The sequence below is a fragment of the Canis lupus genome, chromosome 13 (genome assembly GCF_011100685.1).
Source record: "Canis lupus familiaris isolate Mischka breed German Shepherd chromosome 13, alternate assembly UU_Cfam_GSD_1.0, whole genome shotgun sequence".
NCBI classification, from domain to species: Eukaryota; Metazoa; Chordata; class Mammalia; order Carnivora; family Canidae; genus Canis; species Canis lupus.
Genome location: NC_049234.1, coordinates 13,211,654 through 13,232,626, shown reverse-complemented (window position 1 = coordinate 13,232,626; position 20,973 = coordinate 13,211,654). Strand labels below are relative to the sequence as shown.

The 20,973-nt window shown below is 34.7% G+C and overlaps 1 protein-coding gene across 2 annotated transcripts in view; it reads left to right on the top strand.

Annotated features, from left to right (window-relative positions):
• CSMD3 (CUB and Sushi multiple domains 3) overlaps positions 1–20,973 on the top strand; it is a 1,311,859-nt gene that overhangs the window by 715,394 nt on the left and 575,492 nt on the right. For both annotated transcript variants that reach the window (XM_038555367.1, XM_038555366.1), the window contains one exon: positions 12,051–12,163. In XM_038555367.1, coding sequence (XP_038411295.1) covers positions 12,051–12,163 — 113 coding nt within the window. The remainder of the gene's footprint in view (positions 1–12,050; positions 12,164–20,973) is intronic.

Here is a 20,973-nt window from a genome sequence, read left to right as displayed (position 1 = left end):
TGCTGTGTTCCTGATCTTAATAAAAAAAAATTCAGTAATTCAACATTAAGTAGTGATGTTATAGGTTTTTGTTATGCTTTTGTCAAGTTGAGGGTCCCTCTCTTCCTAATTTGCTGCAAGTTTTTATATGAATAGATGTTGGATTTTGTGTTTTTTGTGTGCAATTCATTTGATCATTAATTTTCTTTTACAGGCTTGTTGATATGGTGTACATTAATTGATTTCAAAGATTGAGTTGCTTTATATAGTTTGAATAAATCTCACTAGGTCATGGTGTGTAATTTCTTTTATACCTTGATGGATTCAACTGCTAATATTTTATTGAGGGTTTTTGTATCTAAGTTCATGAGGGATATTGGTCTGAAGTTTTTATTTGTCATTTAAATTCTTTGTTTATTCTTTTTGAAAATATATTATTCATGAGAGACACACACAGAGAGAGAGAGAGAGAGGCAGAGACTAGGCAGAGAGTGTAGCAGGCTCCTCGCAGGAAGGACTGTGGGACTCGATCCCAGGACCCAGGATCACACCCTGAGCCAAAGGCAGACACTCAACTGCAGACCCACCCAGGAATCCCACTTCATACTGTTTCATAGCAACTCTAACAATTTACCTACCCACCCCTGCTGGGTGGTGTACAAGGGTTTCTTTTTCTTCACCACACTAACATGCATTACTTTTTGTGTTTTTGATAATAACCACCCTAAAAGATGTGAGGCAACACCACTTTCTGGTATTACCCAACTGGTGATATTTCCAGGTTTCAAGATTTTCATTTTCTTTTTAAATCTAATGTTTTGTAGTCATCATCATGGTTAGTTAATTCCATGTTTCCAAAATGAGCATATAAATCACCCTTGATAGTACTATACTAGAATTAATATTAAATATATTTCCATAAAAAGCAACTGTTACATGTTTATATGATACAAAAAATATATTGGAATGTAGGAATATAGCTATTATCTCTAATGGATGCACCCATATGCCTAGAGTGATTATAAAGAAAATCAGGCATTGAGAGTAATAGAAATTTTATAGATTCCATCCTTTATTTCATATTGTGGAGTCCTTGTGAAAGATTTCTGAGTGCACTTATTTAGGGCTTTTAATCTTTTATTCTAGCGTGAAGGAGCAAACTGGAAGCTTAGAATGTGTTATGAACTCTGGGGATTTTCAGCCTGTTAACAAACATGTATCAAAGAAGTTTTTTTTTTTTTAATTTATTTATGATAGTCACACATAGAGAGAGAGAGAGAGAGAGAGAGGCAGAGACACAGGCAGAGGCAGAAGCAGGCTCCATGCACCGGGAGCCCGACGTAGGATTCGATCCCGGGTCTCCAGGATCGCGCCCTGGGCGAAAGGCAGGCGCCAAACTGCTGTGCCACCCAGGGATCCCAGTTTTTTTAAGTTTATAGATAATAGGTTCAAAAAGATGTATTAAAAACACACTAAAACTGAGGCGCCTGGAGGGCTCCATCAGTTAAGAGTCCAAATCTTGATTTCAGCTCAGGTCATGACTTCAAGGTGGTGAAATTAAGCCCTATGTTGGTCTCTGTGCTGGTCATGAATCCTGTTTAAGATTATGTCTTCCTCTCTTCCTCTGCTCCTTCCCCTCATGCTCTCTCTCTAGAAACAAACAAACAAAGAAAAAAACATACTAAAACCATTTGAATACTCATTTGAGAATGATCTAGACTCCCTCATCCATGGCAGAAAAAAGCATTCTTTATTGTCAGGGATGGGAATTGAATAGAAAATTGTCCAAAGTAGGCAAATCCTACAGTTTGGGTCTAAACTAAAGTACTCTGAGAGGCTGTTGGGAGGAATTACCTACTGAGGCTGCATGCAAAGAGCATGGTTTAAATGAGATACCCAGTAGTAAGAAAAAAATATTAAAAATAAAATCACCTACCAACAAAGTGAATCATTTTCCCTATAAGTAGAAAACAATGAATACTATTGAATAAGGATTAAATCAGACTGTGCCACACATTGTAGGCCATCTGCTAAAGAGATTGCAATAGAGAAAAATAATCTCATCCATTTGTATAAGCAGATAGAATCCACTACAAACATGTTAATTATCCTTATCAAAAGTAAAGCAAAATGAACTCTTATCCTTATGATAAGCCAGAAGTTACATCCTGGAGCAAAACACCTAGACTTTCCCTCTCATGCACAGAAGCAGGAGGAAGGGGTGCTACTTTTCTTGCTGTGAACATTTTGAAGAGATGACTCCAAGGCCTCCATGTAAGACATTCTTGGTGTGCAAAATTGGAAGAGGTATATTTAGCTTTTAAAACATTTAGGGGTGCCTGGGTGACTCTATTGGTAAGAGTCTGCCTTCAACTCAGATCATGATCCTGGGGTCCTGGGATCAAACCCCACACAGGGCTCCCTGCTTATTGGAGACCCTGCATCTCCCTCTTCCTCTTCCAGCTGCTCCTCCTGCTTGTGTGCCCTTTCTGTCAAATAAACGAATAAAATCTTTTAAAAATAATAAAAATAAAACATTTAAATATACCTTAAAAACACAGACAAAGCAAGCATTTATAATTTTAGGTTTTCTAAAGGAATGATAAAAAGAAATGGAAAAGTAGGAAAGTTTTCTTTCCCTTTTGGAACCAAGGACAGTTTGAAACTTTTTTATTTGTATTTTCACTTATAATTTTTATTTTTGTCACTACTTTATAATAAAACTACAATTTTATAATTATCTCTATTGCTGTTTCTACTTTCCTCTGGGCAATTTGCAGTCATCTAAATACACAGCAAATTCACAGTAAAATATAAAGCAAAGCAATTATCAGGAATACAATAGAATGAATTTAAAATTTCAGTACAATATTAGCCTTGGAGGAATAACCTTTAAATATGTTGTACCGATGGTGAATGGGTAAAGCAAATTCTTGATTAGCAATGGTCAAATATTCTCTTTCATCATACGTTATTTTTACAAATTGCTGTGCTGTCTATATTGCTTACACATTCAAATGATTCACTGTTTATTGTATTATTTTATAGCTCTTAATGAAATCTTACCAATCCAAGCCTAAGGAGTAGCTTCACCCTGGAGCTTGAATCTAATTTTTTCAGTAAGATTTTATTTCATTTGAGTCCCAGTAAATTTCTTCTAAATTTTCATCAATCATATAACCGACATTACATTTACAAGATAATCGAGGCTCTTCAGTAATTATTCTATCTTTCCAAATAATTTTTTCCCAGTTAGAAACACAAAGGTACCCAAAACCATTATCTAGTATTGTTAGGAAGCCCCTGTTGAAGGGTACATATTAAATTCCAGCATGTAATAATACATGACTCTAAATATTTTAAGTCTTGGGAACAAACCCAGCCTTATGGGCTATGTTTTGCATGGGTCAAAATCAATAGTTATATTATAATAATCAATTACATCTCTGTGGATGATAGATATTCACTTTTGTTTAGCTACATTTGAACTGGAGAGAACTTGTATTTCAAAGTTAATCACGTGGATTTAGACCTGTCTTCTACAGTCTTAATCTGTAAATGCCAGATTTCTGTTTGTCTTCTAATAAGATGCTTTTCATTTTGCACCATCCTTCCAGTCAAATAGGTTAACAAAACTGTTTTTTGAGTGTCAAATCTAGAAAGTTAGCTACTTACTTGGTAGTATTAAAAATTAAGAAGAAGAATATCTCTCTTTTGCTCTGACTATAATTGGATTTCTGAACTCATAAGTCCAGATCATGTGTCTACTGGTATAAGAGAAAAAAAAAAATACTAAACAAGTTAAACCATTAGGGAGGACTTTATTCCAGATTATTGACTTCTACTATAATAGGGACCAAGACTATTGAAGTAGGAGTCAGTACCATTACAATAAGGAAGAGGAATTAACTCTATTGAAATAAAAGGTGGAGTGTTTTTGCAAGCTATGGTAAACTAGAGAGAAAGTACTGGAGAACAGTAGGTGTGACCAGGTCATCTGTGTTTGCTAATAAATGCTGATCAAAGTTGAGCTCCTACATGTCCACAGAGACAGTGAGCAGAGTGCTCTTTTCATGATTATATTTCAGAGGGATGGATCCCAGGTCCTTGAGAAAAACATTTATGGGTTGTGGAAAATTTTCTTCTTGAAGTGCAAAGAAAGGATTTACAGTTCCAAGTCTTCTTAAGTAAAAGCTCTACAGAAAGGTAGACTACGAGCCTGTAGTCAGGAAGAAGACTGTCTAAAGTGGAGTTAAGCTCAGGGGAACATTAAGGCTGTCTTGGCCACTGTGAATACAATTTTGAGGTGTCTGGAATAGTGATTGTGGGACATATTACTGTTGAGTACAGAAAGAAAAACATAGTTTAACAAATAACATGTTTTTTCCTAATAAAATGAGATTTTTAAGAGAAATGGAAATAACACTGAATAAGACAGTAAGGTGGTCTATGAAAATTTTAAGTTTGCTAGAATACCTTTTTTTCACTTGAATTCAGTGCCATCATCAATGACTCTAGAAAATTTAATTTTCACATCCTTTGTGAGAACTGCTGCTTAGCCCTTTATGTGCTGCTGGCTTCACTTGGCTAGCCTGGGTCTCCCTGGGTTTTTCTTTCACTTTGATAGTCATGTGAGTGATCAGCAGCACCTGAAAGAGTCCCTCCAGCACAGGCACAGCCTGTCTTTCCTCTACGACAATTTTAGGGAGACAAAATCTCCTGATCAATAGAGGTGGCCGGCTTCTTCTGGTGGGTCCTTCAAGGTCCTTATAACTTTATGTCTCAGGACTTCTGGGAAAGAAAGAAGCCCTTTGAAGTTTTGAACATGTTTATGAGAGGATTCAGTTAAATTGGCTACAGGACATGATCTCTGACCCAAATTCATAAGCCTGCCAAATATAAGTTCAAAGGGAAAAATAATATGCTTGCCTGCAGAGGTTGCTCTAATTTTTTCACAATGCTAACAATAAAGTTCTAGGCCATTTTAATCTAGTATATTGTTGAATTTTAGCAAATGGGTTTGATTTATCTTATAGGAATCTGTAAATATTTCCATCATTACTGGATGGCAGTAGAAATCAGATAACTTTCTTTCTCTGATTCATTATGCTCTAGTATTCCCAAAGTGAAAATGTTTGTATTAAGAGCGGCTTTGCCACTGCTTGAGCATTGGCATCTAAAGAGGCAAACACTTCTTCAGACCATCTAGCTATCATCATACCATAACTAGAAAATAATCTCTTACATTCCATTCCACAGGAATTAATTCTACAAACCAAATGCCACCAGAATTCTAGAGAAGTTGGTTGGGGGAAATGGCCTACACAGAACTTGGGAGTGGCCTCTAAAGGATTCTGCTGACAAACTTTTATCTCTTTAATATATTTTGATTAATGTCATCTTTTAGGTAGATGTACTGAGAGTCTAATGCCTTTAAAAATCCCTCTTTTACTTAGATGATTATTTTGATGACACAACATTGCTAACCAAGAAATAAGGACTGTGGAGTAGAAATGTTTTTGTTAGATAATTTTAATAGTTCAGTAAAAATTCTTTTAGCTCCTTTTCCGATCCATTTATGCATTTTTGTGTGTGTGAAGCATATATTTGGAAGTTAACAAAAATTGCTTGTTGTATTGAATGTGAGGCTTCTAAATTTGAAATCTGCCACATTTAACAGTGGCTTTTGAAGCTCTGTCAGCAAAATCATTGCCTTCAGAAGTTTTCATTCTGCCTGCGTGAGCTCTACAAGAGATTTACTGATCTGAGCAGGCAGTTGTGCAGTCTTTAACAAGCCAGCTATCAATTTTCCATGAGATACTTTATTCCTCCTCAAAGTAGAGAATCCTCTGTTTTTCCAAATTTGTTCTGTTGCATGAAAGACAACAAACACATTCTATATGGGGGTGTAATTCTTGTGATTGCTATTGACGAGGCTGCTTGTGCCAGCTTAGTTCTAGGCAAAATGTAAGTTTCCAAAATTTCATAAGTCAGCAGACCATGCAAAGCCTTAAGTTGGCCACTTTAATCCCAAGTACATGACCCATCAGCAAACATTATGAAATTGTCATTACAAACAAGAATATCAGACAAACCAAGTCAGAGTCAGAGGCTAGTGTCTTCTATTGCCATTGAACAGTTATGATCATCTATTTGATTATGATCTGGCAAAAAAAGAAAGAAAGAAAAAGAAAGAAACAAGAAGAAGAAAGGAAATAAAGAAGAAAGAAAACAAAGAAACGAAAGAAGCAGGCGAAGGTAAAAAGAAAGAAAGAGAGAGTAGAGACAACATAGACCAGATGAAACGAAATGAAAAGACATAAAAGAAATGAAAGAAAGAAAAGAAAGAAAAAGAAAGAAGAAAGAAAAGAAAGAAAAGAAAGAAAGAAAGAAAGGAAGAAAGAGAAAGAAAGAAAGGAAAAGAAAGAAAGAAAAAGAAAGAAAGAAAGAAAGAAAGAAAGAAAGAGAAAAAAGAAAGAGAAGAAAGAAAGAAAAAAAAGAAGAGAAAAGAAAGAAAAAGAAAAGAAAGAAAGAGAAAGAAGAAAGAAAGAGAAAGGAAAAGAAAGAAAGAAAGAGAAGAAAAGAAAGAGACGAAAGAAGAAAAGAAGAAGAAAGAAGAAGAAGAAGAAGAAGAAGAAGAAGAAGAAGAAAGAAGAAGAAGAAAGAAGAAGAAGAAAGAAAGAAAGAAAGAAAGAAAGAAAAACTAGCACGATCTTACTTGTAAGATAACTGTCACAACACATAGGACAAGAAAATAAGTCAAGTGACTCAAGGTCTTGAACCTTTTTAAGTGTGTCTGCTTCTACCACAGCATCCCAGTATCCACAGTGCCCTTATCTCCAGAAGAACTGAGAAATACATTATTAACCTGTGGTCTAATCCCTGCTTTTTAATTAAAACTAGAAAAGTAGAGCCTTTATTTTCATGACAACACAAATAGAAATGCTTTTCAAAAATTCAGAATACCCCAATGCTGAGACGATCCTGAGCAGTTATGCGATTGCTCTCTGAGTTTTACCCACTGTGCAAAGATTTGGATATATTGTCTACAATATCCTGCTTGTCCCCCAAGTTGGCTGAGTAGTTTTTATGTAATCAGTTTTTTCATTTGCAAAATTGGCTGGCTCCTATATTGTATCAGTTTGGGCCTTCAGCATCAACAACTATCCTGAATATTTTACCTCAGTCTGGCAGTGGTGTGGTTTATGGAGTGAGGCTTTGTGCCCTTGTGAACAGAGGAAATTGTAACAAAGTCAAAGCATCAGTTCCACTTGGGTTTTTAGGTTCTCATACTACCAGCAAACCATCTATATATTGAATATCTATGGATCCTTCTGGTGGAGAGCTCTCTAAGTTTTCCTGTAAATGACTAGAGAAATAGTAGGAAAATACTGAAACCCTTGAGATTTTTTTTTTGCCATAAATACTGCACTGCTCCATAAGTAAAAGTAAATGAGATTTAGACTTTCCATGAGGGGAATTAGAAAAAAAATTAAAAAGTAAAAAAACAGAAAACAGAAAATAGATAAATTGGAGAAAGACTTCACAGAGGATGGCACCAAAGTTATTTATAGTTCTGTTGTTAGGAACTACAGACATAAATGGAACGACTTTATTTATTTCCTTAAGATCTTGTAAAAAGGTCAACAATCTTTATCAAATTTACTTCTTTACTGGGAATTTGGCAGTATTAATATTAAGGGTAAGTGCCCTTTCTTTCATAACTGTCCTTTGTTTTTCTAAAATTTTTACAACCATTTTTTTTCCTTCTCATTGATCCCTTAACAAAGGGTATATTGCTTGACATATGACTCATGATTCTGATAAGTAATTTCTATTGGTTCTATATCTCAGAGTAAATCAATGTTGTTATTCTGTGGGCCCAAAGTAATAAATGGATTTGTTTCTGCTCAGGGTGCTTTTCCAGTGTGGTGAACGACTGCTATTCCCTGCTATATCCCTTTTCTTTCAGAAGGCACACAGTGACCAAACCAGATGTTGTTTCGGAGGGCAATTAACAGCCACTGCAGATGGAGTATACAATATGGTAGTCTAAATTTGCAAGAGAGATGTCTTCCAGTAGGTTTACAGGAGAATCAGGAGAAAGGAAGAAAACATGTTCCTCAGTCACAGGACCTCTTCAGGTGGGAACCACAGAAGAAAAGAAGAAAGCACAGAACTGATTCAAATGATCGTTGTCCTATATTGATCTATCACCAGCCAGAAAATGAGGACTTCCTGGGGAAATTTCACACTACTATCTAACAGAAAAAGCAAGGATATGTTAGCCAGAGGGAAAGTTATTGAAACATACATATCACCAGTTCCAACTGCTGAGATTTCCTCAGTATGTCAATTTTAAACCATTTTGACAGTTATTCCTTAGCTTTTTGGGCATTCCTGATGCTTCTTTCTGCAATTTGTGTATCCTTTGGAGTCTTTTTTTTTTTCTCCAATCCTTTTTCCAATGTTTCAGCTTTCTTGCAATAATGACATAATGTTTTCTCTTCTTTCATAGTTCCCTGTACAGATTGGCCACTGTAGAGGTTATTTCCTTGAGTAAATAGTCTTAACTGAAGGGTTCACCTGCAGTTTTTAACTTCTTATTTTCTTCTTTGTATTTGTTCAGGTTGTCCCTGGACTGAGTAATTCCTGCTAATATTTGAGTAATAGTCATCCTTGCCATTCTACTCCCTTTTCTCAATTTGACCTCAGAGAGCCAAAACAAAGAACCAGACGATGATTTTGATCTGCCTCTGTATCCATGCTAGTAAACCCTGAAAAAGTCTCAGAACACTGTTAATGGAAAATAATAGAGGGTTCACGTGTCTTCTGTATGCAACACTGTGGTTTCTCCCAGGTCATCACTAGAGGAAAGGCTGTGAGCAGGCTCTTTCAGTGGGTCATCAGAAGCCTCAGTTCTTCCGAGTACTAGACGATGGTGGAAAGTTGGTTACTCCTTCATGTGCTGGGTCATCTTCTGGTCCCCAGTAGACTTGCTCCATCAAAGAAGCAAAATCTGCTGGCTGCAGAATTCCACACAGTAGCGAGTGAACATCCCCAAGTGTGGAGCTGTAAATTTAAAGAATAAAGAGACAGGGGAGATGGAGGGAGCAGAGGCAACCAAGAAAGGAAAGCAGGGCCTCTGTGAAAAAGAAAGTCCCTTGAATTTTCACATTTTTTTCTTCCATTCTTCCCAGTCTCTCCACAGACTATCTAAATCATTTTTAACTTTCCTCTTAGAATGATATCCATACAAAAAAATTTAATTTGCTTGGAGTGAGGCCCTCCTAAAACCTTCAAAAATCCCAAAGGACTGGATTCTCATATGTATTCCAAATTGACAGAGAGACATTACCTGTTTAAGAGAAAGGACTGCAAGCTTCCCATAGTTTTCACCATTGATGCTATTCATGATCTTGATGGGATATACAGCCTAATTTATTCTTGCTTACCAAATAATAAAATCTTGAACTTGAGAGAGTGGTCCATCCAGACAGTATTTCAAAAGAGGAGGGCACACTAGAAGAAAGACTTTATAATCCAGGGTTTCTTATTAGATTGTTGTGACCACAAGACTTTTAACCAATCCATTTAATGTAAGAACTGCCATTTGTATCCTATCTTCATCACCAAATTGTTGGGGAAATATAATCAAAAATAACATCACCTGTCAACCTAGTTAATTCTCTCCACAAAATGCAAGAAAGAATAAAACAGTTTTAATATTGAATAAGCATTAAACCAGACTGTGATGTGCATCACAAGCAACCCAAAGAGATTGCAAAGAAATAAATCTCACCCTTTTATTGTCAAGCAGATACAGTTAATGCATGCTACATGACGCATGTTATATGAATGTTAATTGCCCTTATCCTCCCCCCCCAAAAATTAAATAAAATTCCTGTCTTTATGCTGAACAGGAAGTTACAACATAAAGCTCTGTTCCTAGGCTTAAATTTCCCCCAAAACAAGAAGGCAAGACAACATCCTTCTTGATGTTCACATTTCAGAGAAATAGCATCGAGGCCTCCAAAAAAGACATTCACAGCATGCAACGTTGGCAGGAGGCTTATTTAACTTAAAAGATTTATATACACTTGAAATGAACATATGTCACAACTTCAAGTTCAAGGAAATGCTAAAGAGAAGGGAATGCTTTCTCTTTTCCTTTTAGCATCAGGGAACATTTTAATTTAATTATTATTATTTTTCAGATTTATACTTACCCTTACACTAGGCATGAATGTGTGAATCATAAGGGAACAAAGTAGCAAGGGAACAATTTAGGATGTATGTGTTAGCTGTTCGTCATGAGCTATAAGTTATCATGCTAGAGGTTTGGGGTGGTAAAAGTTTAGGTCTGAAAAGGAAATAAGAGCACATAAGAAAGAGCAAATATGCAATCCTTTCCTGAAAACAACTTTTAATATTTAGTGTAAGGCAGATTGTTGGCGTATTTGATATGGTATATCTGATGAGGTGTATCTGATGCACATCCTATAGTGTTAAGCTCATATGTCTGTTTCATAATGAAATCACTTTCTTTTTTCTGAGGTTGAGTTCTCACTCTTGCCCATAAACCTACCACTCTGCTATAGCTCAAAAGAGTAGTACTTATGAACTCATCAATTTGAAAATCAAAAGTTCAAATGCTACAAAGTTTCATTGAAAGATAGGGAGTGTCTGTATACATGCAGATGGGTATACATAGCTGTATATACAGATACATATTAAAAATGAAAATGTGTGTGAATCTTCTATATTTTAATAATTTTAAATTTGATTTAGCAGGAAGACAATGAATATACTTTAAAATTCCACAATATAGTATTTTATTTGTCACAGTGTTCCTCAGTGTCACATATAATCCCAATGATTAAATCATAATGTTTAGTTGAGTTTATTTGTGATAGATTATCATAAATTCTGTAACATTGGACACTGGTGACACAGCTATATTTAATGCAGTTGGCTGATGATATTTTACAGTTTTGATGGCTGGATAATGAGCTGCCCTGGTCATTTTGAGGTTACGGGCATCCATGCTGCCCTCTGCTGGTTATATTTAGTGTAGCCTCCATCCAAAAACCTGAACTCTTAGGGTGCCCATTTTATTACAGAGGGAAACTTTATACCTTCTCTCCTCATGTAACTTCCGGGCAATCCTCATGGTTTTAGCAATAAACTACCTAATAAACTAGCAATAAATTACCTAAACACTTAGGAATCCCTTCTTTTAAATACGTATCCTTTTAGTATATAATATAGAATTCCCCATCACTATGGATATCTTACTCAGCAGTGAGTCCATTTTTTTTTTCCTTTTCCTACTCTTGAAGACTCCCCTTGCTGCCCCAAGGCCTTATTTACTCCTTTGCTTTCCTCCTTTATATGACCCTTGGCTTTGGTTCAAGTATGTGACTGTAACATAATTAATGACAGAGGAAACATGAGGTAATTTCCCTTTTTAAAATTGAGCACTGCTGAATGAGATTATTAATGCATAGATTCAGTGATGCTCCATCAAACTAGCAACATGTTCTTTAAGATAAAATTATTTGCAGTAAAAACAATAATACATAACATAGGTAGTCTGATATCAATACTGCAAAGGGATATATTATATTCCTTGCCATTTTATTGTTTTGGACAGTGCTTAAATATTTTTCATAATATTTCTTCAGAGCAAAGTTCTGTAAAACTTGAAAGGTTAAAATGAAGAGCATTGCTGGTGTCTAAAAAAAATTAAAGATATTTTAGATCCTCTTTTTCTTTTCAGTTCAAAAAGAAGTATACGATTCTCTGATAGTCTAAAATTTAATATCTTGCCTCAGGGTTATAAAAGACCTAACCTAGTTAAACACATGAAATGGTACTTACTTATAATAAATCTTGATCACTAAATTGTGCTGTTTGTTCTATTACAACAACGCAGAGCCTTGCAAGTTTATCTGACTTTTTTTTTTTTCTAGCCAAGAAAGTACTGAGAAATAGTTCTGGTTCATAATTTTCATGCAGAGAGTGTTTTAATAACCCATTTTTCTCTTCTCCGTCCATCTCTTTTTTAGGCTGACTGGAAGCTTTGTGCCAGACTTGATAGTGAGCATGAGTAGCCAAATGTGGCTGCATCTTCAAACAGATGAAAGCGTCGGCTCTGTTGGCTTCAAGGTTAACTACAAAGGTAATGATGAATTGCTACTATGGGAAATATGTTATCTTAATACTACCAGAGAATGCTTTTAAATTCAAGTTTAATTGCATCTACGACATAAAAGTTGCCCAAAACACAAGCAAGAATATATTCTAACAAAATAACTCTCTTTTTACATTAACTATCAATGTTTATTTCGCTTTTCTTTAAATAAACATAGGCCTACCTTCCCTGCCATTACAATGTGTCTATTTTGCATACATATTTCTTCCAGTCCACTGTACCATCCCTATACGTTAGTCACTCTGGACCTCTAGGCTGTCCAGAATAGACAATGTAATTTTATACACTTTATACACGTTGCCTGGGAAAAATAATATATTAAAGATTTATTACTTAAATTTAAGGTAAAGGACTTGATTCCTCAAAGAATACAGGATACCATTTTTTGAGGGGGTGGGAGAGATCTACCAGTTACCTTCTCAGATCAAATTCATAGACCACAGATATGTTAAATTGCTACTGCCCATCCCAGGGTTGGTAGTGATGCATACTGATGATTAATTACATGTGTACTAGAAAACCTCTTGTTCTAGTTCCATTTATAAGAGATAGATAGAAGCGTTATAAAATCATAAATATTCTTGGCACATGGTGAACCTTAATTAAACTCAAATAGAGACAATGGATATATGCATATAAAATATATATTAGAAAAGCAAATATAGAATTCTGACTTAAAAACATGTCTATGTTAATAAATTCAATTGAAATCTATACCTTAAGAAATGAAAATGTGTAAGAAACCATTGGAACATTATCTGGCTTGATTTTATTTCTGTTGTGATAAAAATCATTATTCTCTATCTTCTCAATCTAAACAATAGCTGTATAAAATTATCTTACTCGCACAATAATAATTTTTAATCAGTTTCCTTTTTCAAACATTGGCTTGCCATGCCTTTGAATCTGGACACATGGAAATGAATGCATGATGTTGTCAGGGAAACAAAACACATGCATTCTATGTTCTTAACTTGTGACTGAATTTGGTACTATATTAATTTGAATAGTTCAGGAAATATGTATAAATGTCAGCTGAAAAAATAAAAAGGTTACCCTGATTATAATTTTAAATATATCCCTTCCTCCCTTTAAAAACCCAACATCTATCCTCAGTAAATAAAACAAAATTCCAAAATTTAAAGAATGGTCAGCTTCTATTGAAAGTATCTATGTTATGAAGTTTTCATTTAATTTTTTTTCCCATTCCAAATGGCTAAATGAAACTGGCATCCTTGTACTCCTCTTGGTTTTATTATTTTCTTCACTCTGTGGAGGTTACCTGTCAGAGAACCTATAGCTGTTTAAACCTTAGAAACTATATTAATCATTAATGATAACGCTTCAACAAAGAACATATTTATTAAAACTCGTGAACATGTTCAGCAGTAAGGGAGTTCTATCGATATTTACAAAGCTCTCCACTCTGCTGCAGTTGAAGAGCTGAAGTACACTGTAAAGTAGCACAATTAAATTTTATTTTATTTCTTTCTGCTTTTTAATTTTTTTAAATCTGAAGACTCTGCTGTGTGCTGGCTTCTGAATGAGTTGTTGAATATAGAAAGAAGATCCAGATTACTATCTCTGAGGGAGATCATAATATAGTGGACAGAGAAAAACATAACCCAACTATTCAAGCACAAATATCTACAGAGATGAGATAGTTGAAACCAACACAGGAGATTCCTAGTGAATAATACTCTTATTCTTCTCCCTCTTTTCAATCTATTCTAACCTAAGGTTTACACTGTGAATAGTGATCTGCAGCATCAGAGAAGTACCATATTATACTTCTAGCTGTGGGTGTTTCCATACTTTTCATTGCTTACAGATAAGATCCACAACCTCAGTATGCCTTATCCTTTCCACCTTTCTTCAACCCGTCTTCATCTTTCTACAGTCTGATTTTATCAAATTATCCATAATTCTCCATCCCAGCAAGTTGTTTTGTACCTTTCCTCTCTGGACATTCAAACAATTCTATCTGGATTCTCTATTCTCACTTTAACAGCATCACATCACTCATCCTTCAAGACAAAATTCAAATATTTCTTCTTCTGTGAAGCCTTTCTTAACTCCACTTATCACAAAATAACACTTTCTCTGTTGTATAAGACCTGTAGCAGATATATACTACATTACCCAAGGGAAATATGTCATATTCTTCTTCATATTTCCGTTAGCAACCCTTTGCTATAACATCATAGGTGATTAGTAAAGCTGAACAAATGATTTAACCTCTATAATGTGATGTGATATAGGATAAAATATGTCCTTAAACATTTAGTTTATCATGATTTTTTCCTCCTGTGAAAAATCATATTTTTGCATTCTCCATAATTTAAAACCTGAGCTCAAAGTTGAAGCAGGGTTCATATTGAGAAGTTTCAAATTTTGATGTGCAGATAGCTTCAGCAACTTCGTCTACTAAAAATAATTTTCATAATTACCATGCTCTCTGTTAAGTAGTGTGTTGGTTCTAAATGGAACACCTGCTAAAAAACCTTTCCAGATTTGATCTAAAGATATCTTCTATTTTTCATCTGTAGATTTTGCATGAGATAGCATTGACTGTAGATCTCCTGTAAATTCAACATGTATTTTTTGTATATTTTATTTTATTTTTTTTAATTTTAAAGGTAATGACTAAATTATGTAACTTAGATTTTGTTTTTTATATTTCATTCTAAAATTGTGTTTTGCTAATTGCCTGTGACCATGCTTTTGAAACTTACTTTAAAAGAAAATAAGGGGCAGGCCTGGTGGTCCAGTGGTTTAGTGCCGCCTTCAGCTCAGGGAAGTGATCCTGGAGACCCGGGATTGAGTCCTGCATCAGGCTCCCTGAATGGAGCCTGCTTCTCCCTCTGCCTGTGTCTCTGCCTCTCTTTCTCTCTCTCTCTCTCTGTGTCTCTCATGAATAAATAAATAAATAAATAAATAAATAAATAAATAAATAAATCTTAAAAATAAAATAAGGTTTCAAATGAAATCTCCTGTTAGGAAACCCAAAATAGAAAACAAAACAAAACAAAAAAAGCTGCGCTGTTCTGATGGAAGGGGTGGGGAGGAGGATTGACATATCCCCCGATGATCAGACTATCCCTCATTCCCTCTGAGTGTAGGAAAACCTTAGTGCTCCAAAAAACTATTTGAAAATGACTTTTCTAAGATCATACCATTGACAGGGATACCGAAAATGTATCTGTGAATATAAAACGATACATAATTGCCTAATCAAGTTGTCATTATCTTTAGAACTTCAGCTTAATCTTTTGGACTATCAGGTTTTTTTTTTTTTTTTTTTAATAGAGTTTGGACAATGACTATCTTTTTCTTTTTCAAGATTTCATTTTTTCATGAGACACAGAAAAAGGCAGAAACACAGGCAGAGGGAGAATCAGGCTCCATCGCAGGGAGCCCAAGGTGGGACTCGATCCTGGGACTCTAGGATCACATCCTGGGCTGAAGGCAGGCGCTAAACCACTAAGCCACCAGAGCTGCCCCAACTATCTTAAACCATAAAAAGGAAACAAATGTTGCAAATCAAGAAAATAGTCTTTTATTATAAATGTAATTCATTCTTATTCAGCTAAAATTCATTCAATATTTATTATGTACATGACAGTCTGCTGATTATTGTGAACAATAACAGAAATGAATGAAATACCACTATACTCTTGAGAAGTTTAATGATATTCCTTCTTGTTAAAACCAGTAATGTTCATATTGGGTATAACAAATCACAGCCATCCTGCTCTGCAGATTTATGAGTTTGCCAAAGTTATGATTCAAGATATGGCACTAGGTGTCCCTGCTTAAGGAGAAGAATAGTCTAGCTATTTATCCTGCTCCATTAGCCTTAGAGACATTAATTTTGTTTTCTTGTTTTATATTGTCATTACTTCAAATGCATATTAACCAAAAATGAAGATAGTTTTTTTTTTTTTTTTCTGCTGGACCTATTAACACTGCACTATTAACATCCATTAACACTGCACTATTTTTTTAAATATATTTTCATCTTCATTTTAGAAAACCTAAGGAACATTAAAAGGATAATTAATAATTACTAAGAATTTTCTCTATTGCAATTACTTTATTTGCATTAACTCATTAAACCTCATTAGAACTCTGAGAGGTATCAATTATTACTCAATTTTACAGATCAGGAAACCGACTAGGATGTAAGCACTAAGATGACAGGAGGTTTGGTCTGTTTTGCTTACTGTTGTTTTCTGAGTACCCAGCACAATGTCTAAGACATAATCACCACTCAATAAATACATTTATGGAATGTATGAATGCATGGACATGACTATCAAATCATTAACTTACTGCAGAGCCTAGATACGACTCTAGGTTTGTTGATTTTATGATAATCTCCATTATATAGTATTATATAATATCCTACATAAGTGATAAGAGTTTGGGGGAAACAGAAAGTTCAAAGCCTGAAGACAAGCTGAAGACCCTGATCAGTGTAAAAAGTATGAAGGCAGCACAAGTTTGAGTTAAATTACTGAATTCCCATTGTCTCATCAGCTACACATAAAACTACACATAAAAAATACATGTAGGCAACAAAAGCTACCTGTTTCAAATGTCTACGTGTTTATTTCCATATGCTCACTTTATATTCTTTAGAAATATTTGGTAAGAAAGCTTAAATCCGTGACAGAGGCATAGAAAGAAAAATCACCAGCTTTCATAGAGTTCTGAAAGGGATATCATCTGCTCCTTTTAGAAATCAGATATCGTAGGGCACCTGGGCAGCTCAATTGGTTAATGACCTCCCTTCAGCTCATGTCATGATTCCAGGGTCTTGAAATCGAGCCCCTCATCAGGCTCCCTGTTCAGCAGGGAGACTGCTGCTTCCTCTCCATCTGCCGTTTCCCCTCAAATCATGTTCTCACACGTTCTGCGCTCTCTCTCAAATAAACAAACAAACTTAAAAAAAAGAAAACATATTTTAATTGTTTGACTGATTTTCAGTTGTGCCATAGTGTGTATTCTCGATGATATAGTGTTAATAGCAAGCATTTGTTGAGTCATTATGTACTGTTTTAAGCACATACATCATCTGATTTAATCAACAACAACAAACCTACAAGGTAGGTAATATTATCCCTATTGCATGGGTATTGTATGGATGAAGTAATGGAGACAGAGCAAGTTAGGTAATTCATTCAAAATCACAGAGGTGATTGGCTAAATAAAAATATGACTGTGAACTCTGTTTTAAGACTGCTGTCTTTCAGAAACATATATTATTTCTATAAGTTTTAGCTTACATTTACATTTATTTAGATATTTAAATGTTAAAGTAGCACCCAATTAAAATAGATGGCCAGAATTTAAAATTTTGATGAAGCCATCTGTTTTTGTGGAATGACCAAAAATTTTGAAATGGAACATTTTCATGAAAGATGATTACTTAGCTTAAATATTTAGAATCATTAATTTTTATGTTTTTAAGTGAACTGACAGTCCCTTTCTCTCATTGTGGAACTGAGGAATAGAAATTCCATTATTTACTCAAATGTAAGTTTTTACTAATAAGGGCATATGCCAGAGAGAAGATGGATTGATATCAAAGATTTGAAAATCAGATAATCACTTACAAGTGTTTGACCCAAATTGAAGTTTAACAAACAAAAGACTTAGCTTCTTGAAAATGCATATTTAATGCTGGAGGTGTCATTTTTTTTAGTCTATCAAATAATATTTTGGAAGGTTAATTAGAACATTTCATAGATATCTTCTGACGATATCATAAATAATGTTCTGTACAGCAAAAATCTTTTTTTTAAATCTATTTATGAGAGAAAGAGAAAGATCATGCACACAAGTGAGGGAAGGGGCGGAGGGAGAGGGAGAAGCAGACTCCCCTCGGAGAGAGAGCCCAATGTGGTCTGGATCCCAGGATCCGGGGATCATGACCTGAGCCAAAGGCAGATGTTTTTAACTGACTGAGCCACCCAGGTGCACCTATACAGAAAGAATCTTAACAAACAATTCAGGCATGCAGATTTTATGTTTTTGTGTGTATAAGGGCATATTTTTCTTCCTTCTTTCCCCCACTGTTTTCTCTCTCTTCTTCTCTGCTTTCTTTCTCCTTTCCTTTCATCTCTTACCTTTATTTTTGTATGATACAACACAGATTACTTTTCAGCTGCTTTTCATTTATAAATATATCATGCCTGTCTTTCCAGTCAATTTGATTGGATAGGTGGCTTTCATCTAACCACTACCTAACATCCCACAAAATATACATACCATAATTTAACATAAATCTGTAGTCATATGGGTCATTGCCTTTATCATGATATTAAAATGGTGAAATAAATATTCGCATATATAAATATGGTGAAATAAATATTCTCATATTCAAATATCCATACTTTAATGACAAAGAAGATTCTAAAAATAGTATTGACATTTAAATAAGTAACACATCTTGAATAGTTATTTCCTAAATTTTATATTTTCACTTTCCCAGCAGTGTCAAAAGGAGGCCTTTCCCTACAATGTAAAATGGAATGCTACTAATCTGTTAGGTGTTTGCCAATCTGATGTTTTGTAATGCAGTATTATTATTAAATTTAATAGCTACAGGGCTATTGATCTTCTTGTCATAAATTTATTAACCACGGGATTTCATCCTCTTTGAAATTTTTCAGCTTCATGCTCTTTGGAAAGCATTATTAATGGTCACAATTTATCTACTTTTCCTCTAATTCTGGGTCCATAGAGAATTATATTTTCCTGTCCTCTTGAAGTTCAGTGTGGCCATGGGACGACTAATATGTGAATAAGTGACTGTAGTCATTCCCAGACCAAAGTACTGAATTACACTGGTGTTCTCTTTCAAAATGAAAAATGAGACCCTATCTTCTAGTTAGTACAGGTTCAAATTGATGTTGATTCCTTCAGATTGTGTTCCTAAGGGAATATAGAGAACAGAGGTCCCCACCCATCTCCGCTTCCTGTATAGCATAAATAGAATGAGCATGAGGAACCTGGGTGGCTCAGTTGGTTAAACTCTTGACTCTTGGTTTCGACTTGGGTCATAATCTCAGGGTTTGTGAGATCCAGCCCCGGTTTGCGTTTTTTTTCTCCCTCTGCCCCTCCCTCTATTTGTGCACACATGCTCTCTCTCTCAGGAATAAATAAATCTTAAAAAAAAAAATTAAGTAGCATCAGCAAGACATAACTTTGCTAAGCTTCTAGAATCCCTGGGGTAATTTGTTGGTCCAGCACAACCTAGTATATTCTGATGGATACACACATTAAGTTAGCCCATTTTGGTTTTCTTTGTAACAAGTTGTAGGGACTTTGGGCACATAAGAGATATAACCCTTTGTTCACACACAGCAAATATTTGTTTTTCCATTTTGATTATATGAAATTTAAATAATACCAGGTTTTTGGTTTCTTTTTGTTCTATTCAAATTTATCATTCTTTTTATTTATGGCATTTGGACTTGTATATGTGTTGTGCATCTTTTAAATATTTTATTAAAGTACTATAAATGCATACACACGTGTGTATATAAGTATATACATGTATATAGCATTTATGTCATATTGTATATCAATATAATATGTAAAACTTTAATTCACCTGGAATCTATTTATGTATGTTGACAGGGTGTTTTCTTTTAGTTTTAAGGACAATTTTGCCAACAGTATTATTGATTGGGTCATCATTTTCCCACAGAATTGAAATGTCATGTTTATCACATTAAAGGTTTTTATATATGCTTGGATGCATTTAACTACCTTTTTCTGCCCAAACCAGACTGTTTCAATTTCTCTAGTTTTAAGGTTTTCTTTTTAAAATATCTTGTGAGAGGGCAGCCCTGGTGGCTCAGCGGTTTAGCGCCGCCGTCAGCCCAGGGCCTGATCCTGGACACCCGGGATCAAGTCCCACATCAGGCTCCCTGCATGGAGCCGCTTCTCCCTCTGCCTGAGTCTCTGCCTCTCTCTCTCTCTCTCTCTCTCTCTCTCTCATGCATAAATACATTTTTAAAATCTTTAAAAATAAAAAACTCAAAAAAAAAAAATCTTGTGAGAACCACTTCCTGCTACTATTTTTCTATTTCAAATTTCCGTGACAACTTTTGTACACTTAACTTCCACCTGCGTCATAAAATAACTTTGCTGAATTACTTGTGATTTTCATTAGAATTGCATTAATTTTATATATCACTTTGATTTATGTTGATATAATTATGTAATGTCTTCTCATTAAGTCATTTTTCGTCTTCTTAGATTTAAATTTTATTTTATTTTTTAAAGACCTTAATTATGTGAGAGAGAGGGAGTGTAGGCACAAGCAGGTCAGAGGGAGAGACAAGTAGACTCTTTGCTCAGCAGGGAGCCTGTTACAGGGCTCAGTTCTAGGACCCTGAGATCATGACCAGAGGCAAAGTCAGATGTTCAATCAACTGAGCTACCCAGGCTCCTCTTAGATTTGAATTTTATATATATATATATATTTAAAAAATTTAAATATGTTTAATATTTTATATATATATTTAACACATTTTTTAAATTTAACACATATATTTTAATATATATGTGTTAAATATATATTTTATTTTCATTCATCATAGCTTTATTTCTAACTAGTTCCAAATTTTTTGATGGATAGCAGTAGGATTTTTAACTGATAAGAAAGAACTATTATTATATTTTATTTTTACTTTTATATTTCTAACTATTATAAAGAATAGTTGATGATTTTTGCATGTCTGTGTAGCATTTAGTCATAT